Raw genomic sequence first — 26,213 nt, 5'->3', positions numbered from 1 at the left:
AAAAGTGCACGTGCTGAGCCCAACTTTCCTCTCCCCCTCTCCCCAGCTTTGTGCTCTCCGCTGATTGAGTCCCCACATTAAGCTCGAGATCCTTTCTAAGCAACTGCTAAGAAGTCAAGAGCATCCTTGCTTGCTTTCTCTCCGTGGCCTTTCATGCCCTCAATTTGTTATTCTACTGACACTTTTCTTAAAGTTAGCGCCTAGCATTGAAACATTAGCGACAAAAGCCCTGGAAAATCTCTCCGTCCTCACCGTTAAATCCTCTAATGGGTCAGTGCGTGTCGAATTTTTATTTGATTTCCAATAATCTCTAGCACTTCAATATTAAACCTACCTCAAGCCAAGCGCTTCACCTATGGAGTATTTTTCGGCTTCGCTTTGGAAAGTAGAGGCGCTCAGATTTCCTTCCACGTGCACCCACTAATTTATAAATGAGTGTATACGGCTGTCTTCGGGTATATCTATGTCTCTATATCTGCAGTAACGCTTTCATTTTGTGTCAAAATAACATATCCTGTCACTCCATGCCAAAAGTATATTTATCGAATGAAACAGCACCGCAAACTGCATCTTCATCAAACCTTCATTTCTATTTTACCCAATCGTTAAATACCTTTTCATTTCTTTCCCTATTTTAAAATATATATTAAAGTAATTGTTACTTGGAAGCCTTTTGTGTATCTATAGCTCCTCTGATTCATATCTTTTCCTTTCTTTTAATCTTGTTATGCGAAATTACATACACATTTCTCAGGAAATCCAAAGAGTGTAACTTTGTTAAATAAAAACCTCCTAATCCCGGAGTTTTACAGCAAATACCATTTTTTAAAAGTACACGTTCCTAAACCATGTTTCCTGCGTGAAGATCCCTAAGTCCTCTTCACTTTATTACGCGGATTTTGTGAAATGATTCTTCAGCACTCTGATTTAAATAAGTTTTAGTGTGAACCGAGAATGAACATTATCCTCTAACCTGAGGTCAAGTGAAGGGTGATTTACATGACAAAGAATAATGCCCATTTTGTCCAATATGAAACAACTTCACCTTCGGCATCATTAAGAAGAATTTAGCACTTTCAGGGCTTTGGGGGCTGGGTTTTTTTGGTAAATAGTTGGGTATGTATAGCGCAATTTCCCTTTTATAAATCACAATACAAAGGCCAACTTCTTGTGCTCTTGAATTTCGGCATTATTTTTATAGCCTTAAGTAGAGCGAATTTGCACCTGCTGGTATTTAAACTTTAACATACTAGCTGGGAAGGACTTATCAGCCCAGCGCACTGCCTCGAAACAAATTAACAATCTTCATTAAAGTAAAGGAAGGGCGGGGGGGAGGGGGGCAGGGGGAGATACGACCATTTAGGACGCTGTTCCGGATCTCCCCGATCAATGCAGGTTCCGAGTGGATTATTTGGGGTCCTTCTAGCAGCAGAATTAACGCTTTACTCCCCCTCCCCCCAGCACACACACTTGTTTCCAAATTTCTGCTTCTCTCCGGGCACTTTAACCCTCTCGATACCTTCTCCCCCTCTGCCTGGAGCGGTGCCCTGCGGTGGAAGGTTGCGAAGAGACAGGGGCACTTCAGCTGCGCTCCTGGGGCTCAGCCCCGGCGGCCTCCCACTCCCGGCGCCGCACATCGGTTCAAGAGAACTTCCCCAAAAAAAACAGATTGTGCTCTTTGTTGTTTCTTCTCTCTCTTTTTATGGCCATTTTCGGCTGAGTTCGCTCCGTCCCCTCCACTCTGTTTCAGATAAGACAGACACATACACACACACACTACAAGCGCCCGTGAGGAAGTGAGCTTAATCCAAATATCAAACTTACCGTCCGGAGGATCGCGCCTTGAAAAAGTTCTGCTCTGCTAGGTCTCAGAGTTAGAGAAACGACCGTCATCCCTCATTAAGAGCTCAGGGCTGGGGAGAGGGGCTGCAGGCAGAGGGCCACGGACGGGGAGCGCAGCTCCCCGGCTCTCCCCACCCGGCTTTGCTGACTCTGCGCCCCCAGGGGCGCAGGGGACCGAGACCTTCTTCCCCGCAGGTGGCTCCGGCGCTTTCGGGACGGGGACGTACCGGGCACCGGATCCTGGATTTCTCCCGCGGACAAAGGCGTGCGCACCTAGACGTGCCTCCGCGGGGGGATCCGCGGGCTCCCCGCGGCGGGAGGGGGCCCCGGGGCAGAGGCCCGGCCGCCTGCCCGCTTCTTTAGCGGGGGTTGGGTGGGTGTAGTGTGCTTGTTCACAGCTACAGCGGGACAGTGGGAGCATTTCGTGTTTACAACCGGCTCCGTCTTGTAATGGTGTAGTTCGAGCAACGCTCCTGTGTGTCTTAGGCTCTCAACTGGAGCTTTGCTCAGTCATTGAGAGCAATAGAAAGTATATAGAAATCAATATATAGACAGTGTGGAGGGCAGATAATGGATTCGAGGCAGTGAGTGTTACAATCTGCATTATGGGCTTCCTATTGTTTAGACTGAGCACAAATTTCAAAAGGGTGAAGTGCTGGGGGTTTTTTATTATTTATTTTTCCTCTCCCTTCTTTTTGGAGGGCTTTGTGTGTATAGGGGGATGGGGGGTGTTAAATCCTCCTGCCACAATTATCAGACTACCCCCGCGTTCCCGCCCGCCCCATCTGATTTTAAAGGTAGTGCTTTCACGGCGAAGCTAATGACTTTCATTTAATTGAACATGCCCTGATGTAGCGGATTGTTCTCGCAGCCCTGCGCCTTTGTTGCTTTTGGGGGGAAATAAAGCTAATCAAACCTTTTGTCATGGCCAAATTCTCCCTCAGGGTCTCCCAAACATTTGTTTGAATAATTCACCTCAAGAATTGAAAATACTAATTGATTTTAAAATGCTAGCCCGGAGGGACAGGGAGGTGGGGGATTGGGGGTAGGGGGAGCCTGGAAATTAGAGGCGAAGAGCAAACGTCTACCTGCCAGCGGCGAAGCCTCCGCAGTCGCTGCCCTCGTCGGGAGCCAGGACCGGGGCCGGGCTGCGCCCCCCCCGGCGGACTGCGGTGCCCTCGCTGCTGCCGGCCGCAAGCTCCGTCCCCTCCCTCGGCCTCTTCTCCCCCTTCCCGCCGCCAAACCGTGCCTGGTCACCTCGGTGCCGGACGCTCCGCCAGCGGGCACGGCTGCAGTGCCGGCGGTGGCAGGGGTGGGCTCCGCCGGGTGGGGAGGGGATCCCGGTCCGGGCGCCTCGGCCCCATTCAGAGAAGAATTTTGATGCGATTCATTAGAAGTAACGAGTTGACATAAGGTAAATCTACATCGAGGGGGCCTTTCTTTGAGTGCATGGGGAAGCTTCATTAACCATCGCTAACAAGGCGTGCAAATGCTCTGATTGGGTAGCTTTCTTGTAACGCCAGGGCCTTAGCAGGATGCCCACCTAATGAGGGTCACTACAAGAGACTGATAAAATATTCAAATTTTCCGTCGCACCAGGAACTTTGTACTAAAGGAGAAAGTTGAGGCAACTGTGTGCTTGTTTACCTTGGGAAGGCACACTCTGGGAAGAAGGCATCTAGCTCTGACATCTCCATCTCCCAGAGAAGCCCCGAGTTGGATGGTCGCTGCTTTTTGGACATTTATTTGTTAAATTCGTCGACAGATTTCCCCCTCCTTCTCTCGTTTTCCCCAGATCTAATTATGTTTCTCCTGGCTTTAATGCGCTGATAAATAAATAACTTGTCTGCGAGGCTTCATGCTTCTTTTTTCTTTTCTTTCTTTCCTTCTTTCTTTTTTTTTTTTTTTTTATTCCCTTGAGGAAGAATTATTAAAATCAGCTTGATAGTTCTAATGATACGTCAATCATTTCAAAGTTGCTGCTTGTTGCTAGTATGTCAGCCTCTGTACACATCACTGCTACTTTCCTCGCTGCCGCGTTTAAAGGCTGCCCCCTCCTCCCCCCGCAATTTGTTTCTTCAAGTTTTCATTGCTAGGTTACGATTTCTAATTAGAGCTAAGTATTTCACTTAATATTTAATTTAGACGCCCAGCACATATATCATACCTAGATCAGTCAATCAAGTGTCCCTTGTTGATAATGTTACATCATTAAGAGTTGTGTTTAATTCAGGAGCAAGCGACTGCACGGCTGCTGCTGCAGAGCAGGTAACACTCGGCTGGCGGGAGCTGCCAGCAGATGCAGAGGGATGCGGAGAAGCCGCCCAGCCTGGCGGCGGTTGTGGCTCTGCCGCCTCCTCGGGAAAGTTTGCTGCTTCCCAAGCCCGCACCTCCCCGCGGAGGCGAGCTACGCTCCCTTTCTCCCTCCTTCCAATTTAAAACCAAACAAACAGAAAAAAACAACAACAAACCAAAAACCACACCAAAAAACCCTCACGTTTTTCTCTCCCAGCCTCTGTGTTTACTCGAAACAAAGTGTGTGTGGCGGGGGTATCTCCAAAAGTTTAACTTGGAAGCTGAAGCACTGTTTCGGATCAGTAATAAAATGCCCTCCTCGGCTTCTTAGACCAATCCAAACCGTTAAAAAAAAAAAATCACTTGTCCACTAGTTTCTTAGCACGACCAGTACAACACACATGGCATCAACAAGACTGCGTTACGGGAGCCGAATGGGCCACATCTCATACAACCATCAAATGCGCATTCATTTACCTCGGGAAATCGTGGCTAAAAATAAAGGCGGAGGAAGAGAGAGAAAGAGGGAATGAAAGAGGAGGATAGATACTTTTGTAAAGACAGCATCAGTGCATAATTGTCAGTGCTTGCCACTGAAGACTGACAAAAACTCAATTAAATCGTAATAATAGAAATACAAAGCTTAGTAAGACCAACGCGATATGCTCTCCTTTACCTGCCCCGGGCTCTCCCTCTCTCCCCCCTCTCCTTTCCGCTCGCCGCGGTCGAGGTGCTGCGTTTTCCGCTCCCCGGTACCTCGACCGCTACGCCCCAGCCCCGTCTGAACCCCTGCCTCCCCCGATAAAAAAATAATAAGCCTTTGCAAACGTCGACTGAGTCACTCCCGAGTCAGGATCAAGGGGCACTAACTAGGCAGCAGAAAATCGCAGCCTCCTGAGAGCGACCATCAAAACAAGCAGTGAAATAAAAGAGCTTCCCTCTTTGCTTGCCTTCCTCTCCCCGGAAAAGTCCTCCAGGTTGGCAGCCCGACACACACACACTCACATGAACACACGCACACAACTTTGCAGGGCTCCCTCCAGAACAGGGCACAGGCTTGTCCTGGCTGACTTAGGGGGAGGTAGGATTTTTTTTTTTTGGGGGGGGGGGAGGGAAATTGCTCCTCTGCCCTGCAGAGCCACATGTCATTCTAGCAGCTAAAACAATGAATCATGTGGGATCAAGTAAGATTGACTCGAAACGGACGGCAGGTTTTACAGCCCGGAGAAGATGGCTATCGGCAGCGAGGAGGGCACCCCGTCTGCCACTGCCTCGGACCCCCGATCTCCAGCGCGGGGATGGGGAAGGGCTGGAGGCGGGGGGGGTGGGGGGCGAGGCAGTGCACGCCCGGAGTCTCCCCCGCGGGACCTCCGCCTGCCCGTAACAAACTTACAGGATCCGGAAAGGATTTTTCCCAGCCGAGAGGGCAGCCTCTGCCCAGCCCCGTCCGCCGCTGTGCTCCCGCTTCCTCTGCCGCCGGCCGCGCCCGGCTCCGCGCCGATCCGCTCCCGGCTCCGCGCTCGGCTCCGCGCTCGGCTCCGCGCTGCCTTGCGCACCGCCCCGCGCCACTGCGCACTGCCGGCGGCGGCGGGGGCCGGCGGCTGCGCCCGCCAGGCTGCGGCTCGGCGCCCGGCGGGTCCGGGCTCGGCATTAGCCGATCCCATTGACAGTTTGCAGCCAGCAGCTGCAGTCATTAAAAGCCATTTACACCCTGGCCTCCTCACACAAAGCTGGAGCGCCAACAATTATCTGCTTGCACATTTCAGGACAGGAGAGTGTGTCCCTAACAGGCTTAGGAGAGCGCTGAATCCCCGGCCGGTCTGGACAAACACCAGATCCGCTAGCCCAGGTCTGGCCAGCAACCACCGCGCCTGGGTGACCCGCGCTGGCGAGCCGCGGAAACGGGCGCACATTTTAAGATGCTGGCTCCGTCCTTGCAGGAGCTTCTGGCTGGCAGAGCTCTTATGCTGGACCTCCTCGGGCGAGGAGAGGAGAGCAGGCTTCAATAAGACCTTGATATTAGCTGATAGGCACATTAGGATTGTGGGTTTGTCTGGTTTTAAACACACAGACACACGCACACGGAATAGACGTGCATGGAAATGCCCTACAGAAGGAAAGATTGAAAGAAAGATTTGCACCACAAATGCAGTTACTGCATGTTTCGTATGACTGGGAAAATAAAAAAGACAGAAAGAAAGAAAAAAGAGAAAGAGAGTTAGAAAAGGGATACACATTGAAGCTTTGCAAGGTTCATCAGTGATGTAATCTATAGGTAAACGACCAGTGTATGATCGTCTGGAGAGAAAAAAAAAAAATTAAAAAAACCGCTTTGGATTTTGTTCTGGAAATACATTTTAAGGTAGTTTAATTTGCAGCTTGGAGAAAAATGGGATCAAATATTAAGAAACTCCCGCAGGAATTCCCCCCACCCTCCCCTCTGTAATCCTTTACATAAAAGGAAAGGATTACAAAGAAAAAAGATTTTGTGTGTGTGTGTATTAAAATCTTTGGCTAAACATATTGTTGTCCAATTAATACCTCCAAGTCGATTTGTAGAGGGACTGAGAAGTCTCTTTCCCTCCTTAGCTGTACAGATGGAAATATGAGCCAAGGGGTGTGTGGGGGGGGTGTGTGGGAAGTTTACCCCAAGTCTGTTAACCGAAGTGTTTAAGCAGATCACTAAAAATTAAGAGGGTGAGTTATTTCTATTAGGACTATGAAGCCATGTAGCACACCGATGACAGTTTAGTGGAAATCAGATGAATGTATAATACAGCGAGCTTCTTCCAGTCCAGCAGCTCTTCCAACTGGACCTATTCATCTGCCACTTGGAATTATTTCACGAGGAGTGCGCTGTGAAAGGATCACAACCAGTTTGGAGCCCAGCTAAAGAACTTCTACCACCCATAGCAGTATTATTATTATCCTCCGGATAGGGCAAGTCACGCTATGTTTTCACATTTTAATTGTAATATCTCTCTTGCCCCCCCTGCTTCCCTCCATTGATGTCTGAAAGTAGTTTGGGCTCCAAGCCTCACCCCTCGATCTCCATCGGAATGCAGAAAAGATCTTTAAAAAAGTTTTGAATTCCTCAATGATTTTTCTTCTAGAAAGGAGGCTTAGGATAATTATTTCAGCTTTATTGAGGGCAGATTAGTTGAAGTCTGGATGCTGCGTTTCAATACTCGTTGTACATGCCTTTACAATGTCGGTATTGTTTGCTACTGTGTGTGAACCTATTCAAAATATACACTTTTTAACACCAAGCAAAGTCCTGTCTAAATATACACAGTAAGTCTGGAAAGATGTCCATGACCCGTACAAATCTCTGTAAATCACACTTCCATAGCTACAGAAACTAAACAAAAGAGTTACCAGCTCAAGATGCTGATTAAATCTTCTTAAAAGCAACATACTTAATAATAAATATAGTTGCATGGTAGCAACGTCTGGCGACCCAGCTACGTCTTACTGAGGGATGAACTCAAACCAGAACAGAGACTTTTCTTGTTCCCAATTAAAAAAAAAAATTAAAAATAATATATATATATATAATAAACCTGAGTTCAAACCCACTTTTGCCAGCCTCCCTTTCATCCTCTCCGCATAGAAGCCCTGCAAGTTGATGGCAAAAAATGCGGGGAAAAGGAGAGATGTGGTGTAAAGCCCCGGCGGGTTTGGGGTAAGGACCTGCCTCGCAAGGTCCTCGAGCTCCGGAGAAAGGAAGGGGCGAGAGGAGGTGAGACGAGTGGGAGGAGGAAAGTCAGAATGAAAGAAAAACAAAGTGCAGAGAGGAAAGAGAAAGGAGAGGGAAAGGGAAGGCGAGAAGGAGCGGGAGGGCGGGGGAAACAAGGCGTGGGACGGGGGAGGCAGCGAGCCGGGCGCCACCGGAGCCGGCAGCGGAGCGGGGCGCTACCGGAGCCGGGGCGGCCGGAGCGGGTCCGGGCTGAGCTTCTTGCGAGGCTCTCGGTGGAGCCTCCGCGGAACTCCGCGGGAAGCGGATTCCTCCTTCCGCGGAGAGGGGCAGGGCGCGGGAGAGGGGAGGAAAGGAGATTCTTCGGGGAAGGAGGGCTAAATCCAGCCTGTACTGTATGTGCCTGCTTCTGGGAGGGTCACTGGCGTGAGGATGGGTCTAATGATCTCATCTTTCTTTTCTTTCCCGGCACTATTAGTGCTCAGATAGGCAGAATGAAGTGAAACTACGTGCAAATCATGTGTAAATTGTCTCAGTTAGGAGCCCTTTATCCGAACGTGTATCCCAGCCTGGCCCATTTACTTTCCCCCCATATCTCCTTTAGCTTTAACAAGGCTCGTTAAGATCACAATAATATTCCACCCTCTAATTGCTCATCCCATTCAACAAATATGTGCACACTGCTTTTCGCATTATTTGATCCCTTATTTAGGAGGGGTGTGGAGAGGGTGGGGGGAAGAGACAGAGAGAAGGGAAGTGCTGAGATTAGGAGTTGCAAAGATTAAGGGGAAAAAAAAAAACCCAACCAGGCTTTTCCACCAACCGCCCTGCTTCTCTCCCCCCCCGTGCATTTGGACGAAGTGGTAAAAACCTTCCTTACGTACTCCGTAATGATTGGCAGGGCTGACAGTGATTGGCAGGGGCTGCCATGGCAACGCCACAACGACACTCAGAAGACCAATAGAAAAGCGAAACAAAATGTTTCAGCGCTGCACTCACTGTGGATTTAGGGGAGATATTATGAGGCTGTTGTCATTAGGGCGATTGCTGTTGAATCACTGAATCCTGACTCGGCGGCGGCGCGGGGCCGTGTGTGTGTGAGTGCGTGTGTGTATGCGTGTGCGTGCGAGTGTGTGTGCGTGTGTCCCCGTGTGAGCTTGTGTCCCCGTGTGCGTGTGTGCCCCCGTGCCTCTATGTGGCTGTGTGTGCGTGTGCGGGTGTGGATGCGTGCGCGGTGCGTGTGCCCTTTCCTCCCTTCTTCCTCCCTTTCTTTCTTTTCTCCTTGATTTATCTCCCCTCTCCCCGGTCATCCCATGGTGTTCAGGTCCCCGCTAGAGCTTTATCCCACCCATTTCTTCTTGCCAAACTTCGCCGCCGACCCGCACCACCGCTCCCTCCTTCTCGCTAACGGCGGCGGCGGCGGAGGCAGCGGCAGCGGCTCGGGCTGCAGCCCCGGTGCCGGCGGCGGTGGAGGCGGCAGCTCCCGGGCACCCCACGAAGAGTTGTCAATGTTTCAACTGCCCACACTCAACTTCTCCCCGGAGCAAGTGGCCAGCGTCTGCGAGACGCTGGAGGAGACTGGAGACATAGAGAGGCTGGGGAGGTTCCTCTGGTCGCTGCCGGTGGCGCCGGGGGCATGCGAGGCCATCAACAAGCACGAGTCCATCCTCCGCGCCCGGGCGGTGGTGGCCTTCCACACGGGCAACTTCCGAGACCTCTACCACATCCTGGAGAACCACAAATTCACCAAGGAGTCCCACGGCAAGTTGCAGGCCATGTGGCTCGAAGCGCACTACCAGGAGGCCGAGAAGCTAAGGGGTCGCCCACTGGGGCCGGTTGATAAATACAGGGTGAGGAAGAAGTTTCCGCTGCCCAGGACCATTTGGGATGGTGAGCAGAAGACGCACTGCTTCAAGGAGAGGACTCGCAGTCTCCTGAGGGAGTGGTACCTGCAGGACCCTTACCCCAACCCCAGCAAGAAAAGGGAACTGGCTCAGGCCACGGGGCTCACCCCCACGCAAGTAGGCAACTGGTTCAAAAACCGAAGGCAAAGAGACAGAGCGGCGGCGGCTAAAAACAGGTCAGTGGAGCCGTGGGACCCCGCTCCGGGGCGGGGGACGAGGTGGGCTGCGGGGACCCGCGGGCGGCCGCGCTCCGCGCCGCGGCTCGTTTGGCCGCCCGGCCGGCAGCGCGCCTCTGCCTCTCTTTCCTCCTCCTCCTTCTCCTCTCCATCACTGCCACCGGGAGAAAACGGGTCCCCCTCCTCCCGGCAGCGGCAGGGATGCGGAGGGGGCAGGCACGGCTTAAAGTTGCTTGGCGCTCCCCGAGCCCTGCCGGGGGTCCGCACAGGCTCCCGGGGTGCGGACAGGGCCGGGGCTCCCCCGCGGGCGTGGGAAGCTCCGTGTGTGCGGGCGCGGGGCGCAGCGGCTGCGGCGGGGCAGAGCCTGGCTCTCCCTGCCTCCTTCCTCGAAGCCGCTGCCGCGGGCGGGGGACGGGAAACCCCACGGCCCCGGGTCGGTGGTCTCCGGTTTTGCTTTCGGCCTTCCGGGATCTGCGTTCGGCCGGGCTCTGGCGTGGTTCCCCCACTGAAGTGCCGAGGCGGGCGGTGCAATTAAGAGAGGGTTCCTGCAGAGCAGGAGGCTCCGACCGAATTGTTCGTGCTCCTCTGCATGCACGGCAAGACCAGCACGCACACACCCAGAGCCGTTCAGTTCAAGGAGAAAAACAAAAAACAACAACAACAAAAAAGCCTTTAGGAGATCTGGAAGCCTCTTTTTCTTTCCCCGTCCTCATTTCTCTGTTTACACCACATGGCGACCTGGCCCCCTGGTCGCGTGTTGTCTGTGCATTTGCCCTGCATTTATTTGCGTGTCTCTCCGTGTTTTTTCTTTTTAAAAATTATTTTATTTTTATTTATGTCTACTCTGCCATGATAAAAGCGGGACACCCTAATTTATTTTGTTTCTTTTTTTTTTTTTTGGTCACCCTCGTAAAACTTATTTCGCAAATGAAAATGGATCCTTAATCCAGTTTGGCACACTGTTTTTATTTTAAGTTTAGCTACCACTGTAAGCATGTAAACAAAACTTCTTGGTCTTGTAAATGCTGTCTGTTGAATTCCTCCTAATTATAGCACTGGTGCTATTGATTTGAGATTCTGTAGGAGAAATGCAACCTAGAAGTGCCTCGCCATTTAATTTCCATTAAATGGAAAAGAGATCAGCTTAGAACTGTAAATAAACAGAAGTTGCCTACGGATGCTTTTGTTGACTCAATGCTGTTGACAGCAGATGAATGCACCAGGAATTGTAAATGGGATAAAAATAAAAGACATTAAACTTAGACAACTTTAAAAAATGAGAAATGTAGAATAAATCGGCTACATTGTTCTGTTATTTGCAGACAGTTAAATAGCAAATAGCCCCGTGAGAAGCAGTTGAGCGAAGACTGTAGTCTCATTCACAGTAGCTGGGCGCTGGAGGTTGCGCCTGGCTGCTCAGTCCAGGACTTTTAGCTCTTGTCCTTGAATCAGGCTTTCTTCGGGTTTCGAGAGAGATAAACGGGCGCAGATTAATATTTACAACACTCTAGAGAACCTAAAAATGATGTATTGACTCTTAACAAAAAATGTTCAACGGCAATGTACGCTTAATTGTTGACGGTGAAAGGACCAGCACTTTAAAGCTAATTAATTTTTGCTTTCAGATGGTAAAGGGATTTAAAATTAGAGTGAAGAGAAGCGTTGTGTTCCACAATGGCCTTTTTCGATTTTATTGATAGCGCTGCCTGTTCAGGACAGGACCATCCTTCCCTCCTGCCTCAGACCCCAGAGTATTTATCTGTCCCCTGGAAAATATTTAGGCAGATATTCGCCAAATGAGAATCTTGTACCATTTTTTTTCCCGCTACAGATGGGTCATGGCAGCTTTCCGCGGTGGCCCAAGTGTTTAAGGAGCTCACACAGACTTGCTTTTCTCCTAGGCCCGCGGTGCAGCAGGGATGCACGGCTATCCAGGGGGACGGAAGACTCTGCTTGTGTTTTTCAAACCACGGGGCAGGGAACCTCTTCCCCCGCTCCGCCCCGTCCCCTTTCGAACCGCGACCCCTCTCTTTGTGTTTGCGCCGGGTGCCGTCCCGCCCGAGGTGGCCCGACCTGGCGGCTCGGGGAAGCCGCGGTGCCGGCCGGGGCGCGGCGACAGCGGGGGCAGCGCGGCCCGGGCGCACGGCTTGGCCCTGCCGCCGCTCCCGGGCTCCGCGGGGGGCTGTGGGGACGCAACCGGGCCGGCCGGGGGTTCCGCTCTGCTCCGGGCCGGGCCGGGACTGGGGGGTCGGCTCCCGGCCGAGGCCTCGGCGGTTTCCGGGCGGAGACGGGGTCGGGCGGGCGCCGTCCCCTGGGAGGCGGCGGCCGGTGTCTCAGAGGGGCTGTGCTGTTGTTTTGTCTCCCGGCGCGATGCAGGCTCCAGCACCAGGCGATAGGACAGAGCGGCATGCGGTCGCTGGCAGAGCCCGGCTGCCCGACACACAGCTCGGCCGAGTCTCCGTCCACGGCGGCCAGCCCGACCACCAGCGTCTCCAGTTTGACAGAAAGAGCCGAGACGGGCACCTCCATCCTCTCGGTAACCTCCAGCGACTCGGAATGTGATGTATGATATCGGAAAACAAACAAACAAACAAACAATCCAAATCCAAACAGCCAAGCACCCTCTACCCGACCCGAGCAAAACAAAACGAGGCAACCTAGAATCAGGACACACACACGCATGCACGCATACACACAGCCAGGAGGAAAGAAAAGGCCAAACCCAATCCAAACATAATAGCAAACAAACAGACAGGGATCAGAGAATCCACCAACACCACCACCGTCAGCCAACACCACCACCAAGAGATGGAGCTAAAACTTCAACAGTCACAAAACGCTGGTGCTGCAGCGGGAGGGTGGGGGGGGCGGGAAATAATAATTATTATATATATATAAAAAGGAAAAAAAAAAAAGAGGAAAAAAAAAGCAAAGCAAAAGTGACAATTGTATTCTTTTTAGGACAAGCACGATTTCTCCTTTGCGCTTTTCCATGGACGCATTTCACCCACTTGCATGATGATGATGATTAAATTTGTATCTGGGAAAAAATATTCTCTATAGTAAAGGAAAACAAACAGAAACCAGACAAACAAACGCAAACTCCGATCGAACTTGTACAAAAAGCAAAAATTGAAAAAAAAAAAATTAAAAGGAACTCCTTGAAGAGGGAAATAACAAATGTTTATCGCCTTTTTGTTGGTCCTATTTCTCTCTCTTTCTCCCTCCTTCTCCCTTACTCCGTGATGGCTTTATTTTTCTTTTTTTTTCTTTCTTTTTTCTTTTCTTTTTTTTTTTTTTTTTTAAGTCTAAGTGATGGTCCAGCCAAGATGCAATTTTCTGTTTTTTTGTTCAACAGACAATCATTTTATTCGTAAGCACCTTTTTTTCTACACTTCTGTCACTGCCTGTGTGGGTACTGGTTATAAATGTGGAAAAAGAATAGTTATGACTGTAACAGATTTTTATTTTTATTTCAAAATTTTATATGAATTATGTATATCTTAATGATGCGGTCATTTTCCCAGTTTGTAATATATGTGTAGAAATGCTTGTATATTATATTTGCTCTACTCTTTCTTTCTCCCTCCCCCCCGTCTACCTCCCTCCCACCCTTTCTCTCTCTCCTTTTTATTTTCCTTGACTCGGTGTTCCTTGCACAAACTTAGCTGTCAAGATCTGACGTGCTAGGTTTTCAAAAGGGACCTCAGCGATAGAAAAAAAAAAAAAAAGAAAAAAAGAAAAAAAATGCTTAGGGTGCAACTGTAGTTATCTTATGCAAAAGCTATTTTGAGTATTTCATAGCAGCTTTGGGGGGTCTCTTCTAAAACTCCACGTAGGACGCTTAAACTATTGTTTCCTTAACTGCGTGTTTATCTATATGTACAAACTTTCTAAATCAAATACAGTATTCCATTTTCTTATCTATCCAGCGATGTTGGTGTTTTTGTCCACCACGGAAAAACACGCCCTCCCCGTGGTCGCCTCGCCCCTCGCCCTGCCCCGCCGCAGCTCCGCGGGACGCGCAGCGCTGCGCGGCCCCTGCGCCACCGCCGGCTTCCGCCGTCCCCGGCTCGGCGGGACACCCCGGAGGGAATTTGGGGGGACGGACCGACCTTGAGCCGAGGCTGCAGACGGCAGCGAGGACACCGGGCTGCGATAGCGGCGGGGCCGAGAGCACGGCCGTGTCCCTCCGGACCCCCCTCCCCCGCCACCGCGGGCTCCATCGTTTTCCCCCCCAGGTCCTTTTTTTGTGCACTCCGAGCTGAAAGGCTTCTCCTGGCCGCCCGTCCGCAGGGCCGAGTGTCTGCAGAGAGCGGTTAAGTCATTTCGGGATTTGTTTTGTAGCTTTAAATGAAAACAAAAACATAAACTCCTCGCCCCAAGCGGGCTGCAGCTCCTCCCCTCGAATCCAGAGTATATTGTAATGTGCTGAAAGAAGCCTTTATTTGCATGACTAGCAGTATTTCAGCATCTTTCTTTTATTTCTTTCCTTTTTTTTTTTCTCCTCTCTTTTTTTTTTCTTTTTCTTTTTTCTTTTTTTTTTTTCTTTTTATTTCCATTAAACTTTTGCTTTGCCCTTGGGCAGATTATTCAGACGCGAATTAACGAGGGGTAAATTCTAAACTTGTTTTTACTTGAAAATAGAATTTTGAAACTTACTAGGGATTTAGGGAGAAACGTGCCTGGAGTTTCTTCACCATTTCCAAACTGATTTGGACTTCCGATCTACCTTCGTGCTACCCGACTCCTCTCTCCCTCTTCCTTCCTTCTTTCCTGTTTTTTTTGCAAGTCCGAACTAGGTTTACGGAAAGCCTTAGGAACCGCTTGGGCCTCCCCACGCGTCCCGTCGCCCCAAGAGGGCACCTAGGCATCTGGGGGGAACCCCTAGGGTGTGACATCTTACAGCAAGCCGCTAACGGGGAATTTTAAGAAATAAGCTGGTGTTCAAATACGTTCATACACTTTTGGTACCCCCGAGGAAAAGCCGCGTGTCTGTGTGCAGAGAGCACGAAGGGGATATATTCCCCCCGTGGAACCGCCCCTGGCCTGGGTATCGATGATTTTCCGCGCTGGGGCGCTGAGCGACCGCGAACTGCGGAGACCCGCGTAGTAGCTGGCGGGTGGATTTCTCCTCCGGCTCCCCATGGGAGTCACCGCGGAGAAGGACACGGACGGCCTCAAGTAGCGCCTGCCCCGTCGGGGTTCGCCTCCTCCACCCCCCGGGCTTCGCTCAACGTGCGACTCCGCCGTGGGTCTCCCCACGGACAGCTCCGGCGGCGTCACTGCCCCGTCGCCAACGGGGGGTTAAAAGAAAATAATGCCCGCTTGTGCAAAACGCGAATGGACGGGAATTGCTTGAGGGGGAAGAACACAGACAATGGGGCCCCCGTGTTACGCGTGGGTGGGAAAAGGAGGTCACGTAATGGACTTAGTTTTTCCCCACGCGGGTATTAGAGGGCAGAAGTATTACCCAGGAGGGGATAAAACTCTCCCAAACGGCCGGCACCCTCGCACAGGTCTCAGGCTTGATCTCGGGCTGCATTTTCTGTTCCCCCGGCAGCGAGGCAGCAGAGAGGCCTTTACAGGAAAAAATCTCGGCGCTTCCAGTCACCCCCAGGTTTGGGTAGAAAGGAGATCTTCGATGCCAGTACAGTATTTCTAAGTGCAATATTTCTGCACCTCGTTGGTAGGAGTGTCGCTCTCATCTGGTTTTATTTTTAACAAGATTTAATACTTGAAAGGATTCAGAGACGTGAAAGTTTGGGATTGTTTTTTTTTCTTTCTCTTCCTTCATTTTCGTGTCTGAAAGCTGCAGCTAGAAGGCGTCAAGCCGGCAGCAATAATTTACCTCAGCTGAGCCTTACACTGATAGGTTTGGATTTGTCTTCCCTCCGATTAAGCCACCAGAAGATCACCCCACCGTGCTGTGGCAGTTAGGGTGGCCATAGAGATCGCCTTTAGCCTTACTCCACCCGTACCTGGCCTCAGGCTCCAGCCTTTTTCCCCTCCAGCTTCTCAAACAGGGCCTTTGCTTCCATGCCATTTGCCACTGCTGTCCTCAAAAAGTTACCGCTTTTACCGGATCCTCAACCCAAACCCGGAGGAGCGACCTGCCCTGGCCCCGGTGGAGGTGTCCACCTCTCCCTGGAGCCCACCGGCCTTTGTGTGGGTCAGCCGGCATGGGGGACACACATTTGGGGGGCGCCGATGCCTGCGCGGTTTCGGGGTGCCAAAGGTGCAGCTAATGATATGCTGTTTCAAAGCCTGGCTCCCTAATGGATAAATGATGCTGGTTTAGGATTTGCATTAAAAATCTGAATGGCTGATTGAGGTGCAAATCTATGAAAAGCTGCATTTAAGCCTTCTCACCCACTAAGTCCATCTGCCCCGGGAAGATAGGGCCTATCGAGCCCCACCAAACTGGAAGGTGGCCTCCTCCCTGCCCCTAGCCGAGCATTATCGACAGACCCTTTCCAGCATTAGTTTATTATCCGCGCCGAGCTCGGCCGTTGATTAAGATGAAATTACTCGGAAGCTGAAGTGCGTTTGATCAATATTTAAGCGAAAGCCGGAGGACGGCAGATGGCCGAAGCCCGGCGGCACATCGCGCTGCCTCCCCGAGAGCCGGCCCGGGCGGCCCCGCTCCCCCGGCCTGCGCCGTCCCGCACCGCCGCCCCACGGCCACGGGAACACGGCCCCGCCCCACCCGTCGGAAGTCGGGCCGAGACTAGCCGGTTCGGGGAGCAATTTGGAGACGGTAGTTACCCTTCCATCCCTCGCTGTGGGGGCTAGACCGCTGCCTTCTTCCCCAAGGAGCTCCGGTTTGCGTCTGCACCTGCGCGCGTGTACCTCGGCTTGGGGGTCTGCAGACCACCGAAGTCACCTGCCTGCCTTCCCTCTCTCCCTCCCTCCCGGTTGTTGCTGCCCAAGGGCCGGCCCGAGCGCTTTAGCACGCTGGGTTGTTCTTTGTGTTCCTGCTGGGCCGCGGCTGCTGCCGGCCCTCCGCGGCCAGGCGCGGGCTTCGATCACCCCCAGCTCCCTCTGCCCGATCAATTACAGCCGCCTTTTCGAGGGACTTGAATCTGCTTGCCGGTTGCCCTTAATTTTTAGCATACCCAAGGTGAGGTTACTGCCCCGGCCCGAAGTGAAAAGAAATGTGGACGTTGGTGCCCTGGTATTGCTCTGATTTCTTCGGTTAGCTGAGCACAACTTTCTATTCGTGTTTATTCATGCAGGTTCTTATTGAGTTCCACATCGCACTGGCCTGGATTCCGCGTGTAGGGAGGGGATAGACAAACATTGCCTTTTTTTTTTTCTAGAGCACACGCACACGAGTGTGTAGGGTGACACACGCACACACATGCAACGCGAGTCCAAAATGCAGAGGGCACTCGTGGCCTGTAGCCGCATCAAGACCCTGCGAGAACTCCAATACACAAGTTTGTAAATGCTGTATACAAGAAGGAGAAAAAGAACCAAACCATCCAGATACAAAATGACCAAGGGATAGAGACGGTGGGGAGGTGGAGGTGAGGGAGAAAGAGTTGGGAAGAAAAAACACTGAGGATATTACCGACGGTACACTAAATATTCTCTTCTGGCACTGTAATGAAAAAAGGCAGGGGCTGTGGGGACATAGCCATGATTAAATGACACTAAAGGGATTTGTGTTGCTGTGTCTAGGGGAGGGATGGCTGCTAGGTTATGTTTTCAGCGCTGTTGTGTTTTATTTTGGAAGCAAGGTGTTTTCAGACCAGGGCTCGGCTCGGCACCTAGGGATCTGCAAAAGTGTAACGAATAAAGAAAGGGTAGATGGAAATATCTGGAAGTGTGTGGTTAGAATCGCCTCCCTGAAAGCCAGATGAAGTGGCAGAATCGGCTGTCCCTGCAGCAGGCAGGTCTATTGCTGAACAGGTCGAAAAAGAAAGAAGGAAACTACACAGGAAGTAAAGATTTACAGTATCTAAAGGCAGACTGCGATTGACTTTATTTCCAGTCCTAGCTATTAGAGGGAGATTTAGCTCTACTGCAAATATTTGCTTTTTTGTCCCCATAGAAACATCATCAGGGGAAGTTCATTTAATAATAAGGTCAATTAAAGAGTATTTTTCAATGAGTGGAGGAAAAATTGCTTTCCTACTGGAATAACCTCTTTAGCAATATCTGGCAACAATAAAGTAGTACGGCAGTTTACCAGAATACTCTGTTTTCCACACAGGCCTGGAGCAGCGCGTGTGTTTGTGTGGGTGTGTGTATGTAAGTACACGGGTGAACACACACATCCACGCAGCGTGACTGTGTGCACTTGCTGATGGGATGGAACTGATGTACATAATGTCTACAGACACACTCACATGTATATGTGGACAGACATATTCGTAGACATACGCATGTTTTGAGATTAAAGTAGCTCTTGTAATGTCTTGTAGAACACTATTCCCTTTTAATATCTAAATAGGTCAGTAATACAGTTCAATAACATTGGAGGTGTCTGTATATTCTTTCTCTTCAGTCTGTGATAAAACATTCTTTAAGACTATTGGGATTTTACACTGTAATTCTATTAAATAGTAATTGAAGGGTCGCGAGAGGCTATGATACAGGATCAGCAGTGTATAAGCCGTCCGTTTGAACTTTAATTTGGAATCATAGGCAGATGGGATCACGGCCTCTTTGTGGTGCTTGCAGATTTAAAACTAGCCGGCACATGGAGGGAGGAAAAAAAACCTGCAATGCAGATTCATTCATTAAACATGAAAGGTTAGTGCTAGAGAGGATAAACATTTAGACGTCTAGGTAAATACAGAAATATACTTAATTCCCCTCACTTTCCTCCTGCCATAACCCTCAACTATCTCTATTGTATTTTCTATTGTTATTACAAGTAACTTTCTTTTATATCCCCAGTGGGAATAAGTGTACCTGAATGACTTATTTATACCTTAATCGCAGTCTATCTGCAAAACTTTTATTCCACCTGCAGCCGCGGGGGAAGCCAGCTTAATCTATAATCTATCTATCTATCTATCTATCTATCTATCTATCTATCTATCTATCTATCTATCTATCTTCCTATTTACTCTTTCGCTGCCTCTTCCTTGCGTCTCCTCGGACTATTTTTAAAGCTCTCTTGGAAGGTATGCCGGAGCCAAGCCCCGTTGTATAACCGGGGACACGGCAGAGCAGGAGCGAGCTGTTTTCAGTTTAGAAGGCGGGCGGGGGGCAGAAGAAGAGTGTGCTATGAATTGATCCGCCTGAGCCGGGAGGCGAGCGACAAAAGCCACATTCTGCAGGAGGAGCCGTGGGTGCTGCTGCTTTGCATCGCGGGGAGCTGCTGAGCGCAGCCCAGGTGGCGTCTGCGCGGGGGTGTGGGTGCGTGTCCGTGGGTGCGTGTTGGTGACCTCTTAGGCCCGAGGACGCTGTAGTTCCACCTTATCTGAAAACAAAAGACTTTCCAACTGTGAGAGTAAAATCCGCCCTCCCCCCTGCCCATTCCGCGGCTGTGTCGTATTAAGAAGGAGCTTTCATTGTTTATTTCTAAATATTTGTGAAGCAGACAGTGTATGGGTTAACCTAATTAACACATCCATACTGTATATTCGTGGACCAAACGGTACGGAGAATTTCTAATGCGATGGTTGAATGTGATAGTCATTTCTGTGTTACAGGAGATTACAGCAACACTGGAGCATTTCCAGATTGTAGATGGTTTTAGATGTTGAATTTCCAGATGAGTATTTACCATCATAACTAATTTAAGACCATTATTAAATAGAAATTCTCAGCAGGGCTCTTTAATGATGGAACACGTTACTAATTACAGAGTTTACGCTCTGTTTTGGCTAAGCAGTCTAGAGGGATGGGATTGTGCTCTGCATGCAAAGCCAATATTACTAACGAGGAGGCATCATACCCCTAACATTTCAATCATATTATTAAAGAAAACCACTTCTTGCCTTATCTGCGCGAGAAGATAGCAAAAGCATTTTGTTTATCGGGCCCTGGAAATAGCTGGAATAGAGAGCGGGATCCCTCCCCTGCTTCCCCCTGCTCCCAGCGGTCTGGCCTCGGCAGCCGGCCGGCGGCGGGGCTGTCCAAGCGGGCCGCCCCCCTCCCCGCCGCTACCTAGGGCTCGTTGCCCGCCGTCCACGCCCTGCCGGGGCCGGTCCGCAGCGGGAAGGCTCTGCCTGGCACTCCGCGCCGGGGGGACACCCAGCCAGCAAGTGCTTAAAAGGAGAGGGCAGCTAGGGAGCCTTCCCCGCGGCCCCCAAAAGTCAGGGGCACAGATGCACACCTACTGGACAGCTGCACAGAAATGGTGTGTGCGGGTAGATACGTACAAACATCCGTGTAAGTAATGGGTACGTAGTTTTAGTGTTCCCCCCCGCCGCGTCCTCTGTACGTCCTGGGAAGCGGCCGGTGTGTTTTCCCCGGAGGACACCGACTCTCCCGTCGAAGCCCGAGGAAGCAGATGCGCGCCACGAGGTTTGTAATGGACCGGGAAAAGTTGTGCCAGGCTGCAGGAGAGGGGCCCCTGCCCCGGTGGGATCGGAAGAACGGGGACCCGAGGGCTGGCCGAGCCCCTGCTCCCGCACCTCTGTCCCCTGGGTCATCCCGCACGTGCAGGGCTGGCACTCGCCTGCCCTCGGCGTTTCTTTGGGAGTACAATAGCCCTGGAGACAGAAGGAGGCAAAAAAAGATCCATGGCTTATTTACTCATGTGGGCCACTTAAAATTACATTTAGTTTTCCTGACAACGGCAATTTTCCTCTTACCCACCCCCTTCCCGGCCCACCTCCTCCCTCTCTCCAGGTTACAGAGCACGCTGTTGCGTTTAGAGCCGGTGTCAGTGCCGCGTTTTCGTTGTCCTTGAAAGGACGACTGACGGTTCTCAGCCTGTTTTCATTCTCTGTCCATTAATGTATTTGATCTAGACGATTAATAAGTACTGAAGACAGGTTTACAATAACCTGCTATTACGTTCAGTGACGGTTTTGCCCGAGTGAAGACTTTTTGGATTGGCTCGTCCTGCCTGTCTTAAGATTCAGTGTCTGTTATCTCTACAGATAGACAAACACATGCACGTGTATATGTATATATATATATATAAACTCACACATTTTCGCTTTATATACACAGGTATTTGCAAGCACAGTTGCGTATTTCCCATTTGCCTCCCCCCAGTCTGGCCTTCCAGTATCCGGAAATCGAGAATACAGGCCAATGGTCAGAGGCTTCAAAGGTTTTGCCCTCTCCTTGTCTTTTAAATAACCCCTTCATGCCATCTGAACAACAATCTGAATGTAAGAATCTTCGGATGGATTTGACGGAAATTAAATTGTCTCCCCCCACTGTGTGCTTGTGAGCGAGTCAGACTGTGTTAACTGTTCTAAATGGATTCTCTCGGTTTGTCTACTTATGTGTTTTACTGCAGCGTGTCTTGTTCAATAACGCAGGATGTGGCACTCGGTGTAAATCCGGCCGCTCTTCTGGGGCCTCGCCGTTTCCCGGTGTCAAGGAACTTCCATCTCCGCGGCCGGCCCGCCTCAAAGCCCCCCGGCTGCTGTCCCAGGACGGGGACTCGCTCCCTGCTGCCTCGGGGCGCTTCACACTGGGTGATTTCTTCCCGGGACTGGGGCTCCCCCACTCACCAGGGAAAGCTAAGCAGAAGGCAAATCTTGGAGGTGGACGTGCATCTCCCCGAGCACACGTACGCTCACTCCCGCCGCGGCACAGCCGGACATGGCGGGGGCAAGGATGCCCGCCCGGGGCTGCCGTACCGCTCCCCCTCGGCGGGGGCTGAGCGGGGCAAGGGGCGCTGGGCTCGGTAAGGGAGTGCAGCCCCACTCTGATCGCCCCCCATGAGCCGGGCCCTGCCGACCCGAGCCGGGTCGCTGCCCGCAGGTGCGGGGGGAGCGGTGCGGTGCCCCCTCCCCGGCCGGTCCTTCCCGCCCCGCCGCGGCCCGGGCGCCGCGTCCCCGCCGCGCCGCGCTCCCGCCGCCACCGACGGCGCCTCAGCCCGTTTGGAAACTGACTCATTCTGTAAATAATCTTTGACGTCCCCACAAAGCCACCCTTCGAGAGGAGTTTATTAGCACGGAGCCATTAAAACAGATGTCATGTTAGCTTCCCCGTGACATTTGGGTGACACATCTCTCCCGATGAATCGCTAATTGTCTTCCCGCCCGCAGTAAACATCCCGCTCCCATTGTCTGCGCTCAAGAGAGTTTCTGCCGCAAAATACGGTCCTGCGCGGCGCAGAGACCTCGTCGTGCGCCGCCCCTGCCCCTGCCCCGGCCCTGGCCTCTGCCCTGGCCCCAGTGTCCTGGCCCCCTCGATTGCACAGATCCCCCTCTCCCGTCCATCAGGTCCCGCCTGCCTCTGCTGCCCCCGTGCTGGATCCCCGGTCCCTTCCCAGCACCTGGCGGCGCGGCAGGCCCGGCCCAACAGCCCCCAGCTCTGTCCTCCCCGCCTCCCCCGCGGCCGCTCCCTGCGGGCCGGTCGCTCCCCGCTCCAGCCGCGGTAAGGACCCCTTCGCCTGCAGTACTCCCGGCCCCAGGCTGTTTCCGCCGGGCTCCTGGAGAGCAGCCCCGTCCGCGGGGCCGGGGGATGGGGATGAGGGGATCGCGGCCCTCCCGTCTTCTCTCCCATTCTGGCACAACACCCTTCGTCAGCTCCTCCGCAATGTTTCTTTTGGCCGGAACAAAAGGTGCGTGTGGCGGACTAGGGGGGAGGCTGCCAGTTTCCAGCAAAGTCCAGGCACGGCGGTGACATATGTAATTTTCTGTAGACTTTGGATGTGAAAAGCGGGGGTGTGCAGCATCAAGCCTTCTCCTCCTTATCCCCCGGTGGAGACACGCCGAGGAAACTGTCTGTGGGCTTTGAAGGGATAAGACAGAGCAGCCCTAAAGAACAGCTTTGCAGCTGAGTGGCTGACTGAATCCGTCTTACCTATGTGTTTCATATTCATAGCCGTTGTCTTTACGTTGATACATAATCTCTCACCCTTGTTAATTCTCAATAGATGGAGAGATAACTAATCCTCCCAGCTAGAGAGACACGAGCAGATTACGTGAGTGCAATCTACCTACCTGTCTGCCTGCACAGCCGCACGCACATATATACACGCACCGGCAGACTCAACGCGATTTCACAGGGTTTTCTTCCACCGAGGTAGACAGATGCAGACCCCGACGCCTTGACTACCCGACGCAGAACTATTCGGTGGGAATAAACATATATGTATCACTCACGCATTTGAGGCTACCTGGTGTTATAGCTTTTATGTACTGGACCTACTTTCTCTCCTTTTCCACAATATGCTAGAGTTTTATACAAAAGCTTTTCTTAGAGAGGAAAATTACGATAAGAGGGACAGGGAGGAGAAAGATCAGGTAGATCCGGACTCTTTTTAAAAAAAAAACTAAAACAAAACAACAAAAAAAAAAAACAAAAAAACAAAAAAAAAATCAAAAGCCCTCCCCCCCTGTCCCCCCCCAAAAAAACCCACCCAAAACAGTGCTTGAAATTATTTAGCTGCTCAATAAAAAGATCTATTTGGCATCAACTGAGACATTATTTTGACTGCCCAAAAACATATCCCTCCTCTGCGCCAGCCAGCATTTGCAGCGAGAGTTACCTGGGCGCTGCTCGCTTTGGCGTTGGCTTTGTTCTGATTTTTAGCATATGGGTTTTATGGATGGCAATCGCAAAACAAAGCGGTCTTGGGATGCCTGCTAAATCTCGCCTCAAGTGTGCTTAGCCCCTGCCCGCCCCCAGCCAGTGGGTGCTGCCCCCCCACTCCCCAGCGAAGCCGGGGGCGATGACGCCGGTGGGGCAGCGCCCATCCTCGTCGGCTGCTCTAACAACAACGATCTGAAGTCGTCTGAGTTCGGAAACGTTGCTTAGTATCTGCTCGCTCCCGAGGACAGGGTTGCTTTGCAGCCATCCGGGGAAGTGCCCGGCCCGGGCCCGCCGGGAGCGGCCCCGCGGTCGCCGCAGGTCTCGGCCCCCCCGGTCCGTCGACCCCCAGGGAACGGCCCCTGCGGACATCCCGCAGCCTGCCAGCCGCAGCTCTGTGCAAATGGCAACCCTGCCCCCGGCTCGGGGGGGTTTCAAATGCTACCTCACTATTCCTCGGTGAATATTAAACATAATTGTCTTACAAACGAGGAGAAAACGCTACCATCATAATAATAATAAACTACTTCTTGAAACCTCACGTCTCTTATAGTGGGTCATTAGAATCGATGAAGCTCTTAGCTCTGAAATCGGATTCCTTCCACCTGCGACTTCCCCGTGTCCTGATGTCCTAAAACTGTTTGTCCTGTTTGCAATCTTTGTTCTGCTATTAGCGATGCAATACACATTGGTCCCCACAAGAATGATCCCGGTTGAATTACTCTTGCAAGGACTCTTCCCCGAAAAAGAGTACCTTTACTCCGCTCCTGTCCTTCCGATGATGAAGTTGTCTCATTGACTAGAAACTGTAATTTTCGCGGAAGACACGGGACTTGGTCACTGAATCTGAGTCGGAAGAGCCCATGCTTCCTTCCAAAGATTTTTCCCTTAGTCTAATGACTTTGTCCTATGTCAGTGAAGTCGCTAGGACTTGTTTTTATCTGCAGATCCAGAGCAAATGTTGAAGAAGCCTTGCATTATACAGCTCTCTGCTGCGGCTGTGAATGAGTCAGTCGCTCGAAAATTACCGTATATCAGAAGGGAAACAGCTCACTGCAGACAAATAGGGATCGTGTATTGGGACCAGCTTTCAGAGCTGTATTGTTCAGACTGATACTTCTTTTCTTACAGTATCAAGATACTCCTCGGTCTCATGCTACATCCTAGCGTTACATTTCGAGAAGGAACAGAAAAGTTCGAAGAACTGAAGATGACAGGTTGGAAAATGCAGGCAGGAAACAAGCCACATCATCTCTCCAAAATAAAAATCTTCTTACCAAAATAGAGTACCAAATAAACCATATATCTGTAGGTAATCAATACTGATCTGGAACCAATCTGTTCCTCCCCAGTTGAATGCGGAGCCCAGGGCTGGAAGTGCTTGTGATTACAGAGAGTAGGAGGGTCATTTTCTAACAAGGGTGCTCACTGTATCTGAGCTCCGAATTATCCAGAGAGGACAGATGGCCCTTCTGATCTTATAATGAGAGCAGGGAGTGATTATCAGTCTGAACTAAAAAATGATGCTCTGCTGACATATTTTCACAGTTCTGAAATCTGTGCTTGCACTTATGTCTCGCTTCATATCCCTCTTCGTTTAATTTAGGCATCGTTTGGGATTTTGGAGGGCTGTGTGAAATCCATTTATTTATCTTTCTGCATCTTTGCCTCTCTCCTCATGTATCTATCTAGGACATGTGTACAGACACAAAACAAAGGAAAGCAAAAGGTCACTTCACAGGAACTCTTCAGCCAAATCACGCTTGGCAAAATATTTATATATAAATATATTTGCCAATAATTAAGAAGACCAGCTGCCTCCTGGATGCCTAGATTTTATGTTTGCTTCTTGGCAGTTTTCTGGAGCTGTTGCATTCCATCTTTGCAATTACTGCAATATGCAGTGAGTCAGCCCAGACCCGAGCTTCCCTTGAAAAAAAAAAAATCCTACTTGTGTATGTACATATTTGGGGTTTGTATTAACCCTATTAACCCCTTAACCTTTTTTTTTTTTTTTTAAATATATATATATTTTTTTAAATATATATATATATATATATTTTTTTTTTTTTCAGAAGGGTCTGTAGCAGAGAGTAGAACCCCTTATGGAGGAGAAATACAATCATGACAGCTGGGTTAAGGGAGATATTCCTTTCTTCGAAGCTTGCTGCGACTTTTCAGCCTGAAAGCACTATTAGTTCACCTCTGTCCTGCACAGTAAGTGTTATAGAGAAGACGGGCCAGGGAAGTTTCCAAAGTATCTCTGGTGACTGGCAGGAGTCAGATCTCCATCCCTCTGTTCACACCGTCAGAGGTGAGCTTGCAATTGCGAAGTTTGGTCAGTACAAACAAATTAAATCGGGGAACTGTTCAGTGCTTACACAGTCATTTCACTCTCTTATTTGCACTGTAATATTGCATTACCCTCTAATTGTCACATATACTTTTCGCTCTCCAAATATGAAAGGCAAATATTGAATCCATTTGAAGTTGTACCACTTTCCAGGCTTACCGGCTGCGTAGGGAAAGTATTTTCAGCGTGTTCTTGCTGCCATCTACTGGTCCCACAGCTCTGAGCCATCCCTTCTTCCCTGAAACCTTCCTCTGTTTTCACAG

General features: G+C 50.7%; 1 protein-coding gene across 1 annotated transcript; it reads left to right on the top strand.

Moving 5' to 3' along the window:
• Positions 1-9,147: 9,147 nt before the first annotated feature.
• Positions 9,148-14,915, top strand: SIX3 (SIX homeobox 3; the record flags this gene model as incomplete). The annotated part of the gene is made up of 3 exons (XM_080341709.1): positions 9,148-9,914; positions 12,291-12,450; positions 12,876-14,915. The coding sequence occupies 3 exons, from the start codon at positions 9,148-9,150 to the stop codon at positions 12,975-12,977; spliced, it is 1,029 nt and encodes a 342-aa protein (XP_080197835.1). The 3' UTR covers positions 12,978-14,915.
• Between the last annotated feature and the right edge of the window lie 11,298 nt (positions 14,916-26,213).

Source organism: Nesoenas mayeri, assembly GCF_963082525.1.
Source record: "Nesoenas mayeri genome assembly, chromosome: 3".
NCBI classification, from domain to species: Eukaryota; Metazoa; Chordata; class Aves; order Columbiformes; family Columbidae; genus Nesoenas; species Nesoenas mayeri.
Note: the sequence above shows the minus strand (reverse complement) of the source record. Positions and strands in the feature narration are given on the sequence as shown.